Genomic DNA, 20,697 nt, shown 5'->3' on the forward strand with positions numbered 1-20,697 from the left:
TAAAGCCGTGTGTTTTACCGACATTCTGTATTTATCACTTAATTTCGAATTGAATTTACGGAATTGATAATCCTTTTACACTTTTAAAGTACGTACACAAATGAACCCGGGAACGATTAGATAAAGACCAAAAATGCAAAAAATTTTTTAAAGTTTATTTGTTCATAAAAATATTTGCTTCAAAATACAAGTTATGTAGCTTATACGTACAAATGAATGGTGTTCCCGGGTTCGGAATAGATTGAGGAATAAGATTATAATCGTCAAATTACGATTACAAGCCGTACAAAAAAGATATTTTAAAAATAAAAGCGCTTAAATGAATAAAATTTTTGATTACATAAATATATTTTTTTACGGCTTGTAAACGTAATTTGACAAATATAGTCTTATTCCTTCTATTCCAAACTGCGAGACACTATTTATTTGTAAGTATAAGCTATATAACTTGTATTTTAAAGCAAATTTTTTCATGAACAAGGATAAATAATGACTCTGCATTATCGACCTCAATCAAGTTTGATGGGCAGTTTGGCATCCTCTTAAAGCCCTTTTTATTTTTTGCCACGTTTTTAAATAAAATTATTTTTCGATTATTTTTAGTAAAAAAACTTTCTGATATACACGTTAACAACAATTTCAGTTTAATTTTTTTGGAGTCTCATTATTTACAAACATACCTTTAAATAATGGTAATTCTTAAATTTAATGACAAATTTTTTAAATGTATTTTTTTTTATGAATTCTGAGATTCTAGTTCTTGTGGGATATATTATAAGTTGTATCCTCTTTTTGATTTTATAGGATATTTAAAACTATTATAAATATTATTTTTTAACCTTTTTAAAACTATAGTAAAAATAATGCATAGCGCTTAAGACACAGGAATTATCCCATAAACTTTTCTTTTATAAATTGCATCTTTGTTTTAGCGCCAAAAGTTTTCTTTACAATTTTGGTCATTCCAAGATTCACTTTTATTAAGACACTTGTTTTCAATGTTTCCAATATAATAGGTTTTGCCTGTTCCGACGAAAGATGGAAAAAATGGAGTTTTTTAACATTGTCCTTTACATCTATTTTAGAAAATGAATCGTAAAGAACACAATATTTAAACATTCGATTATATAAATATTTAGTAGACAAATAAAAAAACGGAATAAAATATGTAAGAGAAAAATTGCACTGTTCAAATATAATACAAATTATTTCTATTAAAATTATTATAACTTTTTTCTTAAAATTATTATATTAAAAACAAACACTTTGTAATAATTGTAATTTAATTTATTTATACATTTTTCTTTATCTAATTTTTAAAACAGGATTTCGAGAATTCTAGACTATTACAAAAAAATTTTTGGGTCTTGATTTTTTATTTTTCAGAAATAGATAAGTAGTATTATAAATAGTTTTAATGAAATCTGCACTAGTCAGTAAAATGATAAATAGAACCAACTTAATACATAATTACATTTTTAACCCTTCATATACACACTGGGTAGTTACGACCCACATAACATCGGACATTTTATGTATATGCATTTTTTTTCCACAATGTGAAAATATATCTTGTATGTTAAATGTATATACATGATCTCATATACATGATTCGAATATACATTATGGTATATAATGTGTATGTAATATAAAACCAAGGCAACTTAGCCCTCCGGAGTCAAGTGATGCTCTCTTGCTGTATCGTACGCCTTGGCGTGCGCGCCCGCTTGTAATCAACGGCGTGTCCTCGTGATCAGGAGGGTCGAGAGAAGAAACACTTCCTTGCTCTGAATTTGATTTATTGTCTGTATCTTCGTGCCCAAAGGTCCGTTACAAATATTATTCACACTGGGTTGAGCAACCCTCGCGATTCGCACGTTGTGGCTGTGCGGATTTTCGGTGCGGCCGATGCTTACCGATGGCGAGACCGTTCTGGCTAGCACGCCGGTATTCCCACGAAGGAACACGAGGCCGGCCGATTTCTTCCGAAGCACGCGATCGCGACTCGACGATGACGCCACGTCGATATGGTAGTCGATACCTCGCTAGGAAAATTAAATATCTCGAATGATACTTAACATAACGCCGCCCCCCTTGAAAGGACATGCTTTCAATCTTAACATAAGAGTTTCGCAACAAACAAGGAAAAGTAAATATGATTGCCTTCTAGTACATCGTCGAAGCTTGTTGAACCAAAATTCTTCGGTATCCTAATGTGTGTGACATATAAACTTAATTTATGAACTACAAATTACTTAAATCTATGAAGCGGTAAATAGTCTAGAACAAATGATGTGTTGTGAGTAAATAGTGTGACTTAATCTGGAGGAATAGTGTGACTTAAGGTGGAATATAACGTAATGGAACGTGTGATAAAACGCGCAAGGCCTACGCTTCTATGGGCAGCAATGCCAGTTTAGATAGTGGTCTTACAAGTGTTCCCTTGTGAGTTTTTACTGTCGCGACTCGTGCGATTCCATCAGCGCCCGGATGGATTTCCTGGATTTTACCCATCAACCATTGCAAGGGTGGGAGGCCCGGTTGCTTAATCACTACGAGTCGCCCTGGCTTCAGTGAAGCTCTCTTGTTCGTTTTCCATTTGGAACGCTCTTGCAAAGAATGTAAATATTCGGAGCTCCATCTGCGCCAAAAATGCTGTTGTATCTGTATTATTCGCTGCCAACGTGTTAGTCTGTTTTCGTTTATATCCTGTAAATCGCGGAAGGAAGGCTATTAAGCGCCGCGCCGACCAGAAAATGACCAGGGCTGAGATATGCCAGGTCGTTTGGATCATTGCTAACTTGTGTAAGTGGTCGTGAGTTTAATATCGCTTCTATCTCGCAAAGAACAGTCGCGATCTCTTCGAAGGTTAAATGAGCTTGGCCCACGATTCGCGACATGTGGTATTTTGCCGATTTTACGGCTGCCTCCCACAAGCCCCCGAAATGAGGGGCGTTGGGAGGTATAAATGACCAAGTAGTTTCTTGCTCGCGGAGGAATTCTCTGACGCTTGTTTGGGTTTGTTCGTCCTTGATAAAATCGTAAAATTCCCGGCATTGCTTGTTAGCCCCGACGAAGGTGGTCCCGTTATCCGAGTACATGCAGACTGGTTTGCCTCTTCGTGATATAAAGCGCCGGAACGCGGCGAGAAACGCGTCCGAGGTGAGATCGCTCACTAATTCGATGTGTGTTGCCTTTGTTGCGAAGCACACAAAGATCGAGATATACGCCTTGTGGTTGCGAGCATTACGACGCCTTCCCTCTCTCACGATGACGGGACCCGCGTAGTCCACACCACAGTGAGAAAAGGGTCTGGATACCGTGACTCTATTAGTTGGCAATGCTCCCATGATAGCCTCCGATAAGGCCGGTTTGGCCTTAAAACAAATTACGCAATTCCGAATTAACTTGCGTGTGACTGACCGGAGCGAAAGAGGCCAAAACTGTTGCCTCACGAAGGCCATGGTTGCCTGTGTGCCAGCGTGCTTGTTTCGTACGTGCTCTCGGTAGATTAGTCGCTTGGTCAACTCGTGATCGCTTGGTAGCAATATGGGGTGGCGCGCGCCGTATTGGAGTTCGGAGTTCTCGAGTCTACCGCCTACGCGTATTATTCCGGCCTTATCTAAAAAAGGGGATAGTGCGAGTATTCTGCTTGATGCGTTGATCTTCAGTTTCTCACTCAAGGCCTTATGTTCGTTCCGGAATGAACCCCTTTGGACTGTTTTGCATGCGACATCTAATGCGTAAGCTATCTCGCCGGGGGGAACGAAACTTGTTTGATCGGGTAACCGACGTGTTTTGCGAAACCTGAGGCAATACGCCAGGATGCGACAAATCTTGTTTAAATTGGAGCATTTTGCTAGCAAATCGTCCACAATAGAGTTTTCTCGAGTGGTAGCAACGACGGATACCGATAGTCTTTCTGGAAGACTGTCTCTCAAGTTCGTGAATTTGCCGCTGGGCCACCGGCTTTCGTCGACTTGTAAAAATGTAGGGCCTTGCCACCACAAGGTTGCGGCCGGAAGTTGATTAGGTTCTAAACCGCGAGATAATATATCTGCCGGGTTGTCTGCCGAAGGAACATGTCGCCAATTTCGTGGTTCGGTCAGACGTTGGACCTCACCAATTCTGTTTGAGACAAAAATTGACCATCTGTGACACGCGGAGGTTACCCAGTTTAAGGCAATTGTGGAGTCCGACCATAGAAACACCCTTACGTTCGTTGATTTTATGGCATCAGTTACTCTTTTCATTAATTGTGCTAATAGAACTGTCGCGCATAATTCTAATCGGGGAAGCGTTATAACCTTAAGGGGTGCTACGCGGGACTTAGAACATAAAAGTTCGATTCGGTATTCGTTTTTGCTGATTTCTGTTCGAACGTAGACACAGGCGCCGTAGGCACGCTGGCTCGCATCACAGAAGCCATGTATCTGTACCCGATTCGGTTCTGTGGCAAACTTGACGCGTCGCGGAATCCGTAGGTCATTTAATTCAGGTAAACCATTCTTGAATTTCGTCCAACGGGAGTGTAAATCCTGGGGAATTGATTCATCCCAATGAATGTTAGACCGCCATAATTCTTGGAGTATGAGTTTCGCGGTTACGATTATTGGTCCGAGAAGACCTAGCGGGTCGAATAATCTGGCCACACCAGACAGTATAGTGCGCTTGGATACGGTGTTTAGATCGTTTCGCGTTTCATAAGTAACGGAGAACGTGTCTTGGTTCTGGTCCCATTGGATGCCCAACACTCGCAAATTTGTTTCGTCGTTTATTATCACAGGTTTATCGCGTTGTTTGTTTACGTTATCTAGCAAACCCGGGAGATTAGATGCCCATTTACTAAGCTCAAACGATCCTGCGCGCAGTATCTTTATAACTTCATCGCGAGCTAGTTTTATTTCTTCAATACTGTCCGCCCTGGTCAAAATGTCGTCCACATAAAAGTCGTCTTGAACGCATCTTGAGCCTGTCGGATAACGCGTCGCGTGCTGATCTGCCAAATGCTGAAGGCACCTTGTGGCAAGATACGATGCGGGGGCTGTACCGTAGGTCACGGTTGTTAATTCGTAAACCTTTACATCCGAGTCGGTGTCGTTTCTCCATAGGATTCTTTGTAAACTTCTTTGCGACGGGTCTACCGCGATCTGCCTATACATTTTAATAATGTCGGCCACGAAAACGTAAGCAAATGCGCGGAAGCGCATCAGAATGGATATGAGATCTTGTTGAATCGCCGGCCCCACCCATAACACGTCGTTTAACGAAAGGCCCGAACTACTTGCGCATGACGCGTCAAACACGACGCGGATGTTCGAACCCTTATAAACGCAATGGTGAGGTAGATAAAATGATATTGAGTCTTCGTCCGGTGGTACGTTCGTTTCTTGCATATGTCCTAATTTCTGGTACTCGTTCATGAACTGTGTGTATCGCTCCTTCAGTTCCGGATCCCGCTTGAATCGTTTTTCGAGATTGTAAAAACGCCTCAACGCGGTCTCCTTGGAGTCGCCTAACTTGTTGATCAACTGCTCCTTGACCGGCAATTTTACCACGAATCTACCTTGGGCGGTCCTAGAAACGTTTTCTACAAAGTGCTGTTCGCAATAAGTTTTTTCCGTCGCGTGAGTAACCGGTGTATTTAACATATCTTCCTGTTGCCAGAATCGTTCTAACTCCTTGTGTAATTGCGAATTAGAAATTCTCGCGTGAAGCGCTCGGATACGTTGTCCTGACTCCGGGGAACCGATCGCGCAGCCGGCTAGGATCCACCCCAGACACGTTTTTTGGAGCGTGGGATGTTCCGGCGAGGATTTAATCTGACCCACGCACAACAGATCCCAGAATGTTCCGGCGCCCACCAAGACGTCGATCTCCGCTGATTTATAAAATTGAGGATCGGCAAGCCTCAAATGATGCGGCAAGCGATAACTATCGCGCTTAAGTCTGAAGGCCGGCAACTCGTCCGTTATTTGATCGGTGATGATGCAGTCTATAGTGGCCGAATACGAATTTAAACGCGACCGCAACTGTAGAGTGGCGACACGAGAAGATTTGGTGACCGTTCCGTTTATCCCTGAAACGGAAACGTCTAACGAGCGTGAGTTTAATCCGAGAAGCTCTATAACTTTTTTCAAGACAAAGTTCGCCTGCGAGCCGCAATCTAACAAGACGCGCGCTTCTCTAATTTCACCACCGGCATCGGTGACATAAGCAATAGCCGTTGACAGCATAACCTGCTCGCCGCCGGACGCGCGTGCATGTGTTACTACTGCAGGCGACGATGCTGCCGTCCTTGTTTCCTTCCTTTCGTTGGAGCTGGGGGTACCAGACTCCGTGCTAGTTGCTACGTGCAAGAGCGTGTTATGCTTAGCCTTACACGTCCTGCACGCGCCCGACGTGCATTGACTGGCACCATGCGAGGTGGAGCGTAAGCAGTTGAGACAAAGCTTTCGTTGACGGATTTCGGCGTTTCTGCGCGAGACCGGTAGTGCTAAAAAGTTCTTACAGCGATAAATCGAATGGTCGCCATTGCAATAGCTGCATTGATATTTAACAGAAGCGTGGTAGGCAGTCTGGTGTCTTGATTTCGGACGAGTATGGGTGCTTGAATCGTCAGTCGGCTCCAGCACCTCGCACTTGTGGACGATAAAATCTAATAACTGTTTAAAGGTTGGAATACTTGAACCCGTCAGAGTCGTACGCCACTCCCGTCGCGTGATCGGGTCCAGTTTGGAACTGACAATGTATGTCAATATGTCGTCCCAATACGCCGTCGGACGTTTCAAAGCCTGAAGGGCGTGGATGTGCTTCGTTGCACTATTCGCGATCTGGCGTAGCTCGCCCGCGTTTTCCTTAGTCATCGACGCGAGCTCGACTATTGATCTGACATGATTCGACACGATGACTCTTTTGTTGTCGTAACGATCCTTCAGGAGACGCCATGCAACTTCGTAATTTAATTCCGAAATTTCTAATGAACTGATTACGTCGCCAGCTTCACCGGAGAGGCAACCACGCAAGTATTGCAATTTTTGTACGTTATTTAGAGATGCGTTCGAATGTATACTAGAGTTGAATCCATCGAAAAACGGGAACCACTCATCGTATTTGCCGGTAAATTTGGGGAGGTTCAATTTCGGCAAGCGAACATTAGCCGTATCCGCCGTCCCGAAAGTACCCGTCGTCAGCGGCGATGACATTCTTGTCTCCTGAGAGGGGGAGACCGGGGGGTCGAGTAATTCCGTTATCTTAGCAGCTAACACGTAGTATGCTTCTTCGAAACTCGCGCGATCGCCGGCCTCGTCCAAACCTTCTATTTGCAATTGTATCATGGCATAATCTAGCCAATGCTGTTCTAACTTCGCCTTGCGTTCCTTAAGCTGCGCCTTCACCGTCGGCGTGAGACTTGTTACCGAATCTACGTACGAGTTAGTGCGTGTACACGATGCCTTGATCGTCGTGCGTTGCCTCTTTAAGGCGTTTATATTTTGCTCGTTGGACATGACGCGATGATTTTACGACCTGTCAATGTAAAGTTTCTGGCCGGCGACAACGCCCGATAACGATCCTTACCTGAATGTAATTCACGCGAATTATCCTAAACGCGGTATGGGTCGCTGCTGGCAATGTTGTATCACGTGACGGCGGCGTAGCGGAAGATGGCGTCTGGATGCTTCTCGAAGCTTCTTGTCGCTCGCTGGTCCGTGTCACGTGGCGGCGATGTAGCGGCAAATGGCGTCTGGACGCCTCTCGAACCTTCTCGTCGCCTCGACTAGGATAGCGGTATGCTCGTTTTCTTGGTGGACAATAGCACGGCTTTTGTGACTTGATAAGGCCCTTGCGTCCCTTGGCTCGTAACTGCCGCGTGAGACTTGCCCCTTGGTAAGCTCTGAGATCCCTTGTAGGTTAGAATCTTGTCTCGCCGTGCATTTCGGCTGCCCGGACGCTTCGCTGGCTGACACGAAGATATCCGAATGGCCTTGAGAATACCATCCGGCTCGAAGGACCAAAACAATGTATCGTACGCCTTGGCGTGCGCGCCCGCTTGTAATCAACGGCGTGTCCTCGTGATCAGGCGGGTCGAGAGAAGAAACACTTCCTTGCTCTGAATTTGATTTATTGTCTGTATCTTCGTGTCCGAAGGTCCGTTACGAATATTATTCACACTGGGTTGAGCAACCCTCGCGATTCGCACGTTGTGGCTGTGCGGATTTTCGGTGCGGCCGATGCTTACCGATGGCGAGACCGTTCTGGCTAGCACGCCGATATTCCCACGAAGGAACACGAGGCCGGCCGATTTCTTCCGAAGCACGCGATCGCGACTCGACGATGACGCCGCGTTGATATGATAGTCGATACCTCGCTAGGAAAATTAAATATCTCGAATGATACTTAACACTTGCATATAAAGAGGTCACTTGCAACTCCGAAATCAGATCTCGAATTTCATTTTTATTAGCTACCGTATCTCGAGTACGAGCTACGGTACCGCACGCAACACACAATCCCCCACAAATTTGTGTCATGTACATTCTATGTACATGTTATATATAACTATGCACATATGTATAATATTAGGCATGTATTATGTACATTCTATGTTCATGATGTTATGTATATGTAATGAATGATAAGTGGACATACATGGTGTATTAGGTGTACAACTTTGCTTCCGCCGTTTTTTTTCAAAATTCGAGGCTTTATTGTGAAAAACTGGTTATACATTTACGATTCAAAGTATTGTCCATCGCTGGCACTACTTTCTCCCATCTTTCTGGCAGCATACGAATCCCGCGTCGAAAAAACTGGTCATCTTTTGAAACGAATCGATCTAATTTTTCACTTCTTCATAAGAACGGAAGTGCTGGTCAGCCAGGCCGTGTGTCATTGATCGAAACAAGTGATAGTCAGAGGGAGCAATGTCCGGAGAATACGGCAGGCGGGGTAGGACTTACCATTTCAACGTTTCCAAATATGTTTTGACGAGCTTTGCGACATGGGGTCGAGCATTGTCATGCTGCAAAATTACTTTATCGTGTCTATCGTTGTATTGCGGCCATTTGTCTTTTAGTGCTCGGCTCAAACGCATCAATTGCTTTTGATACTGATCGCCTGTGATTGTTTTAGTCGGTTTTAGTAGCTCATAATACACTACGCCGAATTGGTCCCACCAAATACAGAGCATGACCTTGGAGCCGTGAATATTCAGTTTGGCCGTCGACGTGGAAGCATGGTCGGGAAGTGTTCATGATTTTCTGCGCTTGGGGTTATCGTAATGAACCCATTTTTTGTCCCCAGTCACAATACGATGCAGAAATCCCTTTCGTCTTTGCCTTGTAAGTAGCTGTTCACAAGCAAACAAACGCCGTTCAACATCTCTCGGCTTCAACTCGTATGGCACCCAATTTCCTTGCTTCTAAATCATTCCCATAACTTTTAGGCGTTTTGAAATGGCTTGTTGAATCACTCCCAATGATCCTGCTAATTCTTCTTGCGTTTGACACGAGTCTTGATCAAGTAATGCCTCAAATTCTGCATCTTCAAAAACCTTCTCTCTTTCACCGCCATGCCGGTCTTCAATGTCAAAATCACCGTTCTTGAAGCGTTGAAACCACTCTCGGCATGTTTTTTCACTAACAGCGGCCTCACCATACGTATTTGAGAGCATTCGATGAGCCTCAGATTTCTTTATATTGAAGCAAAGAAATTAAAACCTTCCGCAAATGACGAGAATTTGGCTCGTAAGCTGACATTTTCAATCGAGAATAACTTTATAATGCAGACACAAATCGACTAATATTGATGGCATTATGTTTACAAATGCCTAAGCTTATTGTATGATGTCTACGATCTATTTATTTTGACTACCACTTACCGCTACAGCCATCTATTAGGAAACGGCGAAAGCAAAGTTGTACATACATGTAATATATGTATAAATCATGTACATATATGTGTATATACTTCCGATCTGCAATGGATATTTTCCTTGTAACATCTGCATATACATTTCATATGCAAAGGATGGTTTGGTACAAAACCATGTACATAGTATATACAATATACATAAATATATACCCAGTGAACACATTTTATAGCGGCAATATAACATGGAAGTTACATGTAATTTAACATTGTTATTCTTGTGATATGTAGGTGCTATATGACATGGAAATAACCTGTTACGTAATATTTGTTATACGCAAGTGATCTAGCTGTTATACATCGTTTTGGCGTTACAGTTATTCAACAAAAATTGTATAATCGTAACATAACACGTTCGTATCAATGTTATTACGGAACGATGCGTCGTGATTGACTCAGAAATCAGACATTATATATAACATCCTGAATGACAGATCTATTTAATAATAAAAAAAATTATTATAAAAATAATGTTTTCAAAAATAACGGTTTGTCTACAATTACTGCAAACAAAAAATGCACAAAATCTAAATTCATTATGTGCTGAACAAAAACAGAATAATAAATGTATACTATTCAATTTTTCTTAGAATTATGATCTATATAGTTAACTATCTAATTAATCATTTGAACGCTTCAAAGATTAGTGCTAAATAGATCGCAATTTCCATCAAATTATTAAGGTTATGGAAAAAAATAAATTTAACAATGAAATTAATAAGTAAATAAATTAATGCTATTTATTTTTAATATGTTTTGCAAAATTTAATTGCTTTTATAAAAAGTAATATAGTCGCGTCAGTTTGCATATAGGTACATGTAGACAATAACAAGTACCCATATCGATGAGTCAAATTGGCGTAGCAGGTAGAGTACAAGGTTCGTCATCCTAAGGTCCCGGGTTCAAACCTAGCAGCGGCAAGTAAGAATAAAATAAAAAATAACATAATTTAAATTTAATTAATTAATAAAAATTTATCCTAAATGTAGTATGTGCTGTTGATAAAAATAATTTCAAAAAATGAAATTTTTATTTTATTTTATTTTTCTTTGTAACTGTTGTGTGACGGTTGGATAACATGTAATTATAACATGTTATATTGCTGAGTCGGAAATTGTAACTTACATGTAATTTCAGAGTAATTTCAGAGTAACGTAACCTGTTATATTCGGTTACATTGCTGTTACAGTGCTGCTATATTACTGTGTTCACTGGGATATTGTATACACATAATATCTACATTGTATATCAAATTTTGTGGGTACCCATAATTTTCTGATCCCTAAAAATTTAGCCCTCTGTATCTTTTAAGTACCGTAATAAATGGAAAAAATCTCAAAAACTACAAAAACTGCAAAAATAATTTTTTTTTAATTGGAAAATATAGTAATTTTTTTAAATATTAAATTTCTTAAATTTTAATACCAAAAGTATGTAAATATTTTCTATAAATATTGAAGTTCAACTATGAATTTTTTCAGAATTTTAGTATCTATAAATATTTTAAAACATACAGCTGTTTGAAAATTGTCAAGGGTGGCAACTATCTAGTGTGTATGCGAAAGTTAAAAAAATAAGTATGTATGCAAAGAATTAAATTACAAAATTTATTAAATAAAACAATGTTAATCCAATTTGTATAAAAATTAAATATAAAAGATGTCTATTAATTGGTAATTTATTATTTTAAATTATTATTTTAATTTAATTTAATTTATTATTTTAAATTATCAGTTAATTGACATCTTATTTTATTATTTTTAATATTTTAATATTAAATTTTTTTTATTTTAATATTTTTAAAAAATAGTTATTTATTAAATTGTTCAGCGATTTGTACATACATATATACACAATAGTTGAGAAAGGTATATTGAGAAAAATATTTATTAAACCAAAACAAATGTATTTTCTTAAATATACTTTTTTTAACTAGAAGAAATATTTATTAAATTTAAAACAGTTATTCTTTCTTAAATATATAAAATAATTTTTTTTAATCTGAATTTTTTAATTTAAAAAAAGTTCTAATTTGAAATGTTTTAATGTAAAAAAAAAAAAAATTTTTAAATAAGAAAACCAAGTTTTTCAAATATTAAAACCGTAATTAAATAAAAATTGAGGTGTTTCAAAAATAAACAAGATACAATTATTTTATAAGTATAAATAAATAATTTGTTTATCAAAAGAATTACAGTTTTGGGATAAAGTTCCGAAAGTTTTGTTTTAAGTAAATAATTTTCTTATTTAAACACTCATGACGATAAGAAAGGTATCAATAGCACCGATGATGTAAGTCGGTCAGCTGCAGCAGTCAGCATCGAACGCATTGCGCGAGGTTCCGCGCAATCCGCTCGACAATTAGCGCAATGCTCCTCAGACAGCACTTGCTGTTCTAAGCAAGAATTTGGAATACTGACCGATTTACACCCTTACGCAATCCTCCCCATCTTTCGATCCAATTACCGAATTATCGGATATATAAACCGCCGAAGGAAAGTGAGGGACGGGTCAATCCGAAGTTAACAAACCAAGATAACACACAACACTCTGCTTTGCGGGGTTGTGTATCGCCGATATACATAAAACATTGTAATATACACAACCACGACACTCTGCTTTGCGGGGTCGTGGACAGTGCACTCCTAGACGCGACACTCTGCCTTGCGGGGTCGCCATCTATTCGCACACTGTAAATGAATAATATAGGCTGCGTTCCGATATTTACTGTCAGTACTGAAAATCTACAGTATATGTGACGTAAACTATAGATTTTCAGTACTGGCAGTGAATATCGGAACGCAATCATAATAAAGTGCTTAAGACGAATAATGGTGTGAGTGACTAAATACCCCAGATAGCACACGGACGTCCTTAGGACGTCCTCAGGACGTCCAGGACGGACTTCGTGGATATCCTGAGGACGTCCTGATTTTATCCCGGGACGTCCTCAGGACATCCTGAGGAATAGCAAACGAGCGCCACTTTTTAGTCCTCAGGACATCCTGAGGACAGTCTATCGGACATCCTGAGGACAGTCCATCGGACGTCCTGAGGATACCATAGGATTTCCTCAGGACATCCTCAGGAATAGCAAACAATGACCACTTTTTATCAGATTTTTTAGATTTTTTTTTTTAGGATTTTTGATAAATGTATCGATTTTTTATAAGAAACTTATAAGAAATTTTTTGAAACGTTTCTCAGAAAAATTTAAAAAATAAAAAATTCCGATTAATTTAGAAAATTTTTTAAATATTTCTAAGTATTTTTAACAGTTTTTGAGAATTGAAAAAAAACTTTAACAAAAAATTAAAAGTTCTAATTATTTCTACGATAATTTTGTAAGAGGAAGAAGACTATACATGTTTTAGCGACAGTTGTACCTGTTAAAGCATGCTTAATCTCTGTACCCGAGAAAACGGTCACCCATCCAAGTATCAACCATCGCCGACGATGCTTGACTTCGAAGACCATACGCATCCTAACGCTTCGTGATGATCCATGAGTACTTCTTGTTTATGCATACATATTTGTTATAGATCATTACAATAGATGTTGTCAGAAGGATGAAACATATATAGTTAACTTATATTTTTATAAATAAATATAAAGTTTTACAGTTTTTTAAAGTTATTTTTACATATGCGCGCGAAATAGCATGTGGAATAACTTATTAAAAAACTGTTTTTGCGCCGTTTGTATAAAATAAAATTAAAAAATTATTTAATGTCATCTTTTATATATTTTTAGTATTGTTAATATGCCATATTGTTTCAATAAGTGTAGACATTCAATCTGACTTTAAAGTCAACATTTTTACACATTTGATTTTGCAATCATTCTAGAAATACGTACGATATTCAAAGATTTCTCACTTGCTATATTAATTTACGTTTTTTTCAAAAATTACTATACGTCCAGGATGTCCTGAATACTATTTTGGAATGTCCTGAGGACTTTCGTAGGATGTCCTGAGGACTCTCTTAGGACGTCTTGGGATCTCCTAAGGACTGTCTTGGGATGTCCTGAGGATTGTTTTAGAATGTCCTGAGAACTGTTTTAGGATGTCCTGAGGACTTTCAGGATATCATTCTTAGAACATTCTGTGCTATCTAAAATGTCTGGTATTTATACAGTCATTATATTTAAGTTTATTTTCAGACATTTTGTAGCTAATGAAACTTTTTATACAATATTTTAAGAATAACGTTTTCAGCTAGAATACATATATCCTCAGGACATCCCAAGGATGTCCTCAAGACATGAATAAAATTTTAATTTATATTAATACTATTACAGAATTTAACATTCTAAACTTACTTTAGAAGTCAAATTTATACATAAAATATTTACAATAATACAACTATTATATCCTGACAAGATTCCAGGACATCCCGGGACATATTCAGAATGATCCTGAGGACGTCCTGTGCTATCTGGGACCCTCCTCGCGAGATCTCTGGCAGCGATTCCTAACGTACTCCCAACAAAGAGTACAACACATTGCACACATGATATTATTTTGCTCATACACATTGCACACATGACATTATTTCGCACATGCACATAGCACACACGATAATTTTGCGCTGATACACATTGCACACATAAGTTAAAAAAAACAATATTAACAATATTAACACTATTACACACATGCGGATTGCACACATGACATTATTGCGCACATACACATTGCACACATGATATTATTACGCTTGTGCACCTTGCACCCATGATATTAATACGCTTATATACATTGTACGCATGACATTATTGCACACGTGTAAATTGCACACATGATATTAATACGCTCATACACATTGCACACATGACAATATTGCGCACACGCACATTGCACACATGATATCATTGCGTTCATGCACTCTGTAAGCACGAAGAAGGGAGTGAATCCCAGATGCGCACAGTGTAAAACGGACATCACGAATCAAATTCTATAAATTTATCCTAACATTAACTAAAACAGTAATTTGATTGAAACGACGTCCACGCTTATACTGTACCACACGTATTTGCAACTTTCCAGGCACACCTACCAACGGGGTGGGTGCGGGAGGGGAGGTGAAGCCCCCTCCTTTGCACCCCACCGTGTGTGTGTGTGTGTGTGTGTGTGTGTGTGTGTGTGTGTGTGTGTGTGTGTGTGTGTGTGTGTGTGTGTGTGTGTGTGGCGACAGCAAAGAATTAAGTGTCCACACTTTGTACTGTCCCACATGGATTTGCGACTTTCCATGTAAAGCGAGGTCTACCTACTTTTCTCTTTATTTTTAAAATATTTTTATTTTTATTTTTATGGTATATCTCGAAAACTATAGCAGTTAGCTCTAATAAGATCTATATAATTTTTTGTTGAGCATAAAAAATACTATCAAAAACCATGGTCAAATCAAGGCGCCCAAGTTATTGGAATCGTGCCTTCAAATTGTATGAGCGCAATGATATCATGTGTGCAATATTATCGTGTGTGCAATGTGTATGGGCGTAATAATGTCATGTGTGCAATCCTACTCTTGTATTACCTTAATTATTTTTGTGTGTAAAACGAAGCTTTAGGCAATCGAGATTGTAGGCAATCGGGAATGTAGGCAATCGAGCAGCTCTGCTAAATTTGTGTGCAAACGAAACTGTAGGCAATTGGGATTATAGGCAAACGAGCTCTCTCTTAATAATTAATTGTAATTATTAATTTGCTTTTGTTAAGAAAATACGTTTTAATTAAAAAAAGACATTTCTTTTGATCAATAAAAAGTATTAATTTGTTTTAAATAAATACTTAGGAGTATATAAAAATAATCATTTTTTAGATAAATTTTTTTAACTTTGATAAATTATTTTCTGAGTAAAAAAATCTTACTATAAAAAATTTAGAAGTATTGATATCGTAACCTATCTGTAAGAAGTCACATCAGTTGAAAAGCGATACAGCAAGAATAGATAGTAGATATAGTTAATCGTTAATCAATTATCATATACGTCCATCGTAATCAATCTGGTTTTCTTATACATAACATCGTATCATTCGAGTTTTGTCCAGTCAGTGGACTTGGAAAAGGATATAACGCATGAATCCATGCAGAAATAATCGTGCAGAGGTTCTCACGGTAAGAAACACATAATACATTGACTCTCTTATTTTGTTCGTCAATATCGAGCAATTGTTCCGTTTCGCAATTAAAATAGTTTCAAGAGCATTGAACACTAATTATATCGTTAAGCGTAATAAATAGTGATGAATGAAAACCTCAGCAACATCGGATATACGTTTTACTCAATTCTTATGTATTGCGCCTATAATCGCATAATACCATCTTCTCCTCTAATAATTTACAATATGTTACACTGATAAAATATATTATAATTACTCCTATTTAAATATAATTGTAAGAAATAATTATAAATTATAAATTATTGTTATTTTTGATGCTAACTATTTAAACTATGATAACTACAACATTTTTGTCAGTACAATACATTATATGCTATTATTGTAATAGTAGTAATAACTATAAAAATGAAACTCCTAATCATAATTATTTTAATATTTAGTTATAATCAGTGTAGCTATCGCAAAATAGTTTTAAAAAATAAGAAGAAATGCTATTTCTCTGACAAGGCGATTTTTTACATAGTGACAAACATCAACTACTTTTCTTTGAGTGCAGTATCCGAATGACAACATCTCCTCCCCTCCTCTCTCCACTTCTCTCCCTCCCCGCATCTCTCTCTCCTTATTATGTTATTAGATAACATATAAATAACAGAACTCTGTAAATCGCGAGAGTTCCACAGAATGACAGTTTAAAAAATTTCTATCATAAATAGTCATACCTGCAGCAATTTATCCGTTCATAATAGACCATAAAATTCAAGGAATGTACAAAATATAATTTGAAAAAGCACTCTACTCTATTGAGTTAAGTCATTTTATCTTCCTTTGTAATTTAACACATATACGCATGACTACTGTAGACAATATGGCCACTCGTATTATCTCTGTTAGCTGACAAATTCTAGTAATTATGGAATAATTTGTTTAGCAGCCTGCCATTATGAAGTGGCGCTAATATGGTAATACAAAATAGCCAATGTTTATTATGTGGGTTTTTAGTTTTGATTATTCCAAACTTTTTTAAGGTACATTTTAACGTTTAATTACATATACTTCCTCTTTTTTTTTAAACCTAAATGTATTATCACACAAATTTATGAACATTTAAGTTTTTTTTGTTAATTAACTTTTCATTCGGTTGTACACATTTCGAGTTATACAAAGTTAAACAGTGATATAGGATTTTGTTAATATAGTTATCTAAGTGTGTTGGTAATATAGTCACTTCAATCATCTTTATATTGAAAAAATTTCTTGATATATCGATTCTTGTCATGCTACTGTTAATCAATAATTCGTGACATGTATAACTTATTTTCGTGACAAAAAGAAGGTATTATGTATAAACCTATAATCCTACCTTTATTAAGTAAGTTCATCTACCTTTATCTCTCTTCACAATTATGTTACAAGTTTTTTTTAACTTAATAATTTTTTTTGTCTAGATATATAATTTTGTAACAAAATATTGCAACTTTTAAAAATAAAACCAATTTTTACACTTATTTTTGTGGTGGCCATATTACCATCCCTTTTTCTCTTTGATCCATTATGCAGTATCATTACATTTTTATAAATAATATGTAATATATTAATATATAATAATCAATATTTCATAACTTTGAATTTAAGAACACTTTAATGAATGTAACCGTTAAGTTTTAATTTAAAATATTAATTATTAACAAAGTTTTTATATAAAATAAACATGGTTAACATATTACCACTTCTTCTCTATTATTAAAACGTTATATTAGAATAATAATTATAAAAATATAACTTTTATATAAATAAAATATATTATTTTATTAGTTTTAAACCGTTTTTATCAGTCAATTTGATTTTAAAGCTAATTGGGCCACTTTTTGAAAAATGCAATATTTTAGGTACTTAACTCAATCCTAAAATGATTTAAAAAATTATTATGTACTAGGATAGTTAAAATATAATTTTGATGTCTTTACGGCAATTGCAAGTTAGCTTAAAAAATCAGCAAACCTTAGCCTGGCCATTTTGCCTGTCTCTCCCTTACCACATATTATGTTAACAATATGCAATTTTATAAGCATTTGTTAATTATAATATTTTTACATGTAAATATATTATCTGTACTTATTTATGGGGGACAATTAAATTAATCAACATATGTAAAATATATTCTAAAAACTTATCTAGAATTAACTTAATTAGTTATAGTATGTATCTCTTCGATTAATCTCGCTATAAAAAATGTAAATTGTTAACGATTTTTTACGTTATATTAAATTTCATGATAAATAAAATGTCTAAAAAAAAAGCGTAAGAAATAAATGCATTTGAATTATATATGAATTATACATTACGGATTTTAACTTAAAAAATATATACTATAATTATTCTGTGTTAAATTATATATATACCATACATTTTATAAAGTATCGGTTTTATCTTGGGATAGATCTACACGATAAGTTGCGTAACCGACTAATAAATACAAATGCGCGTAAGTACTTATGGCAAACTAAAAATAATACTTCCATCTCCTCAACGAGCGCCCATTTTACGTAGGTACGATAAGAAATAGCTGTTCTCAGGGAAACGTCATAATTGCGAAGTAAATTTGCGAATAAAAACGTGATATTGTTTTGAGAATATGGAGATCGATAGCGCTTTCACCCGGGTAAATATAATATAATACTGGAGCAGATTAAAATCACTGCGACTGTAATTTTCTTCTTTTTCTTATTTTGCATTTGCAAAGATTTTTGCGACGTTGATAAGTAGCTGCTGTTAACGAGTTTCGTAAAAAAGAAGACAGGGAAGAAGACAACTTCGATGTTTACAATACATTATGGAGAATTTAATATTAAAATACATAATTTTTAGCGTGTTTGCTGCATAAACTTTGCGTTAGCAATAGTAATTAAACCACACACGAATGACAAATCTGTTATTAGGCGCTTCGGACCGCTTTACGGTAATTAATTTACGAAGTTTCTTTTTGCATACTTGATAAGAAAGAAAATTATCATCGAGTTATTATAATTATGGATTTTAAAACATTTTCCTACTTCAGTAGATGTGGCAACTTAGCATTGACAATTATCCATGTTGGAAGATTTACTCGACGACAAGGTTTTGTTTGTCATAACGATAATTTATTATTGTATTGTAGTATTGTTTTATTAAAACTTAACAATTAATGAATACCGTGATGTGTATGCAATGAAATGAGACTTTAACTCAAGACAATAATATTTTACATATTTTGATTAATTATTATATTTTACCGTAAACATTACAACTCTCTAGAGAATCGAGAGAGAGGATTCGAGCTCTATAGACAGAGAGCTAGAGATATAGATATCTCGCTGATAGCTCTATTTATCGAGATAGCTCTATGGCTCGACTCGCTCTCGTCGCTCTCTCTCCTCTGCGAGCTCGCGCTCTCTCTCGTCTTCCTCTCCCATCTCTCTCTCTTCTCTCTCTCTGTCTTCTTCTCGCTCTCTCTCTCTCTCTCTCTCTCTCTTCTACTTCTCCTTCTCCTCCTACTCGCACCCCACTATCCTCTCTCTGCCTGCTTCCGGCCGTATCTAGAGGCAAAATTCTGTAGCCTCAGTGGGCAGAGTCAGATATTCATACGGAAGCGATCATGGAAGGCAAGTAACAAAAAAGCGTACAGGGCTCAAGCTCGGCTGGTGGTGGGGAGCAAAAACCGTCGGTCGGATCCTCGTGACGCTCTCTCTTCTCTTCTCTCTCTCTCTCTCTCTCTTCTCTCTCTTTCTCTCTTCTCCTCTCCTCTCTCTCTCGTCCTCTCTCTCCTCTCTCTCCTCTCTCCTCCTTCTCTCTCTCTCCTCCTCTCTCTCTCTCTCTCCTCCCTCTCTCTCGTCTCGCTCTCCGTTCTCTTCTCGCTCCTCGCTCTCTCCTTCTCTATCTTCCGCTTCTCTCTTCTCCTCTTCTCTATCCGGCTCTCTCCCCTCTCATCGTCTCTTCCTGCCTCTCGCTCTCTTCTTTCTCTCTTCCCTCCTCTCTGCTCTATCTCTCTCTTCTCCTCTCTCATGTCTCGTGACCTCCTCTTCGTTTTGTGCTCTCTCCTTCTCCTCTTCTCTCTCCTCTTCTCTCTCTCTCTCTCTCTTCTCTCTCTCTTACCTCTTCTTGCGTCCTCTACTCGTGTTTTTTTTTGTGTTTGGGGTGTGGTGTGTGTGTGTGTGTGTGTGTGTGTATGTAAGATGTACTCAAAGCATATTAATTTGGAAGTTGTTACGGGAGAAATTAGTTCAAAATATAAGACAATTAGAATAATTAGGATTAGATTTAATTAGTTTGTATTAGAGTAAGGAACATGTTATTCGAGCGAGAGATTTCTTTTATTAGATTTTTTTGTTTGTAAATAATAGTTTTTTCTTCGTTGTAAGTGTGTTGCGTTGATTAAATCGTGGATTTAATTGACGTATGTATATAGCGTTTGTACAGAATAGAATAGTTAACTTATTGTTAACATACATGTGTTACGAGAGACCGATTGGATGGTGAATGCAGGAGAGCTGTGAGAAGCAATGCATTGTAAAGGCGTGAAGGAGGGACAGTGTTCACGGTTTCAAAAGACATTTTTGATTGACAAGGAAGCTGTCCGATGTCTCTTGGCACGAGTCGCATGGAC

The 20,697-nt window shown here is 37.3% G+C and overlaps 1 protein-coding gene across 1 annotated transcript; it reads right to left on the reverse strand.

Annotated features, from left to right (window-relative positions):
• Positions 1-2,388: 2,388 nt before the first annotated feature.
• Positions 2,389-9,190, reverse strand: LOC118645381. The gene is made up of 4 exons (XM_036286258.1): positions 8,961-9,190; positions 7,579-7,903; positions 2,751-7,475; positions 2,389-2,676 (listed from the first exon to the last, which is right to left on the reverse strand). The coding sequence occupies exons 1-4, from the start codon at positions 9,188-9,190 to the stop codon at positions 2,389-2,391; spliced, it is 5,568 nt and encodes a 1,855-aa protein (XP_036142151.1).
• Between the last annotated feature and the right edge of the window lie 11,507 nt (positions 9,191-20,697).

This window comes from Monomorium pharaonis, chromosome 4 (genome assembly GCF_013373865.1).
Source record: "Monomorium pharaonis isolate MP-MQ-018 chromosome 4, ASM1337386v2, whole genome shotgun sequence".
Classification (NCBI taxonomy): Eukaryota; Metazoa; Arthropoda; class Insecta; order Hymenoptera; family Formicidae; genus Monomorium; species Monomorium pharaonis.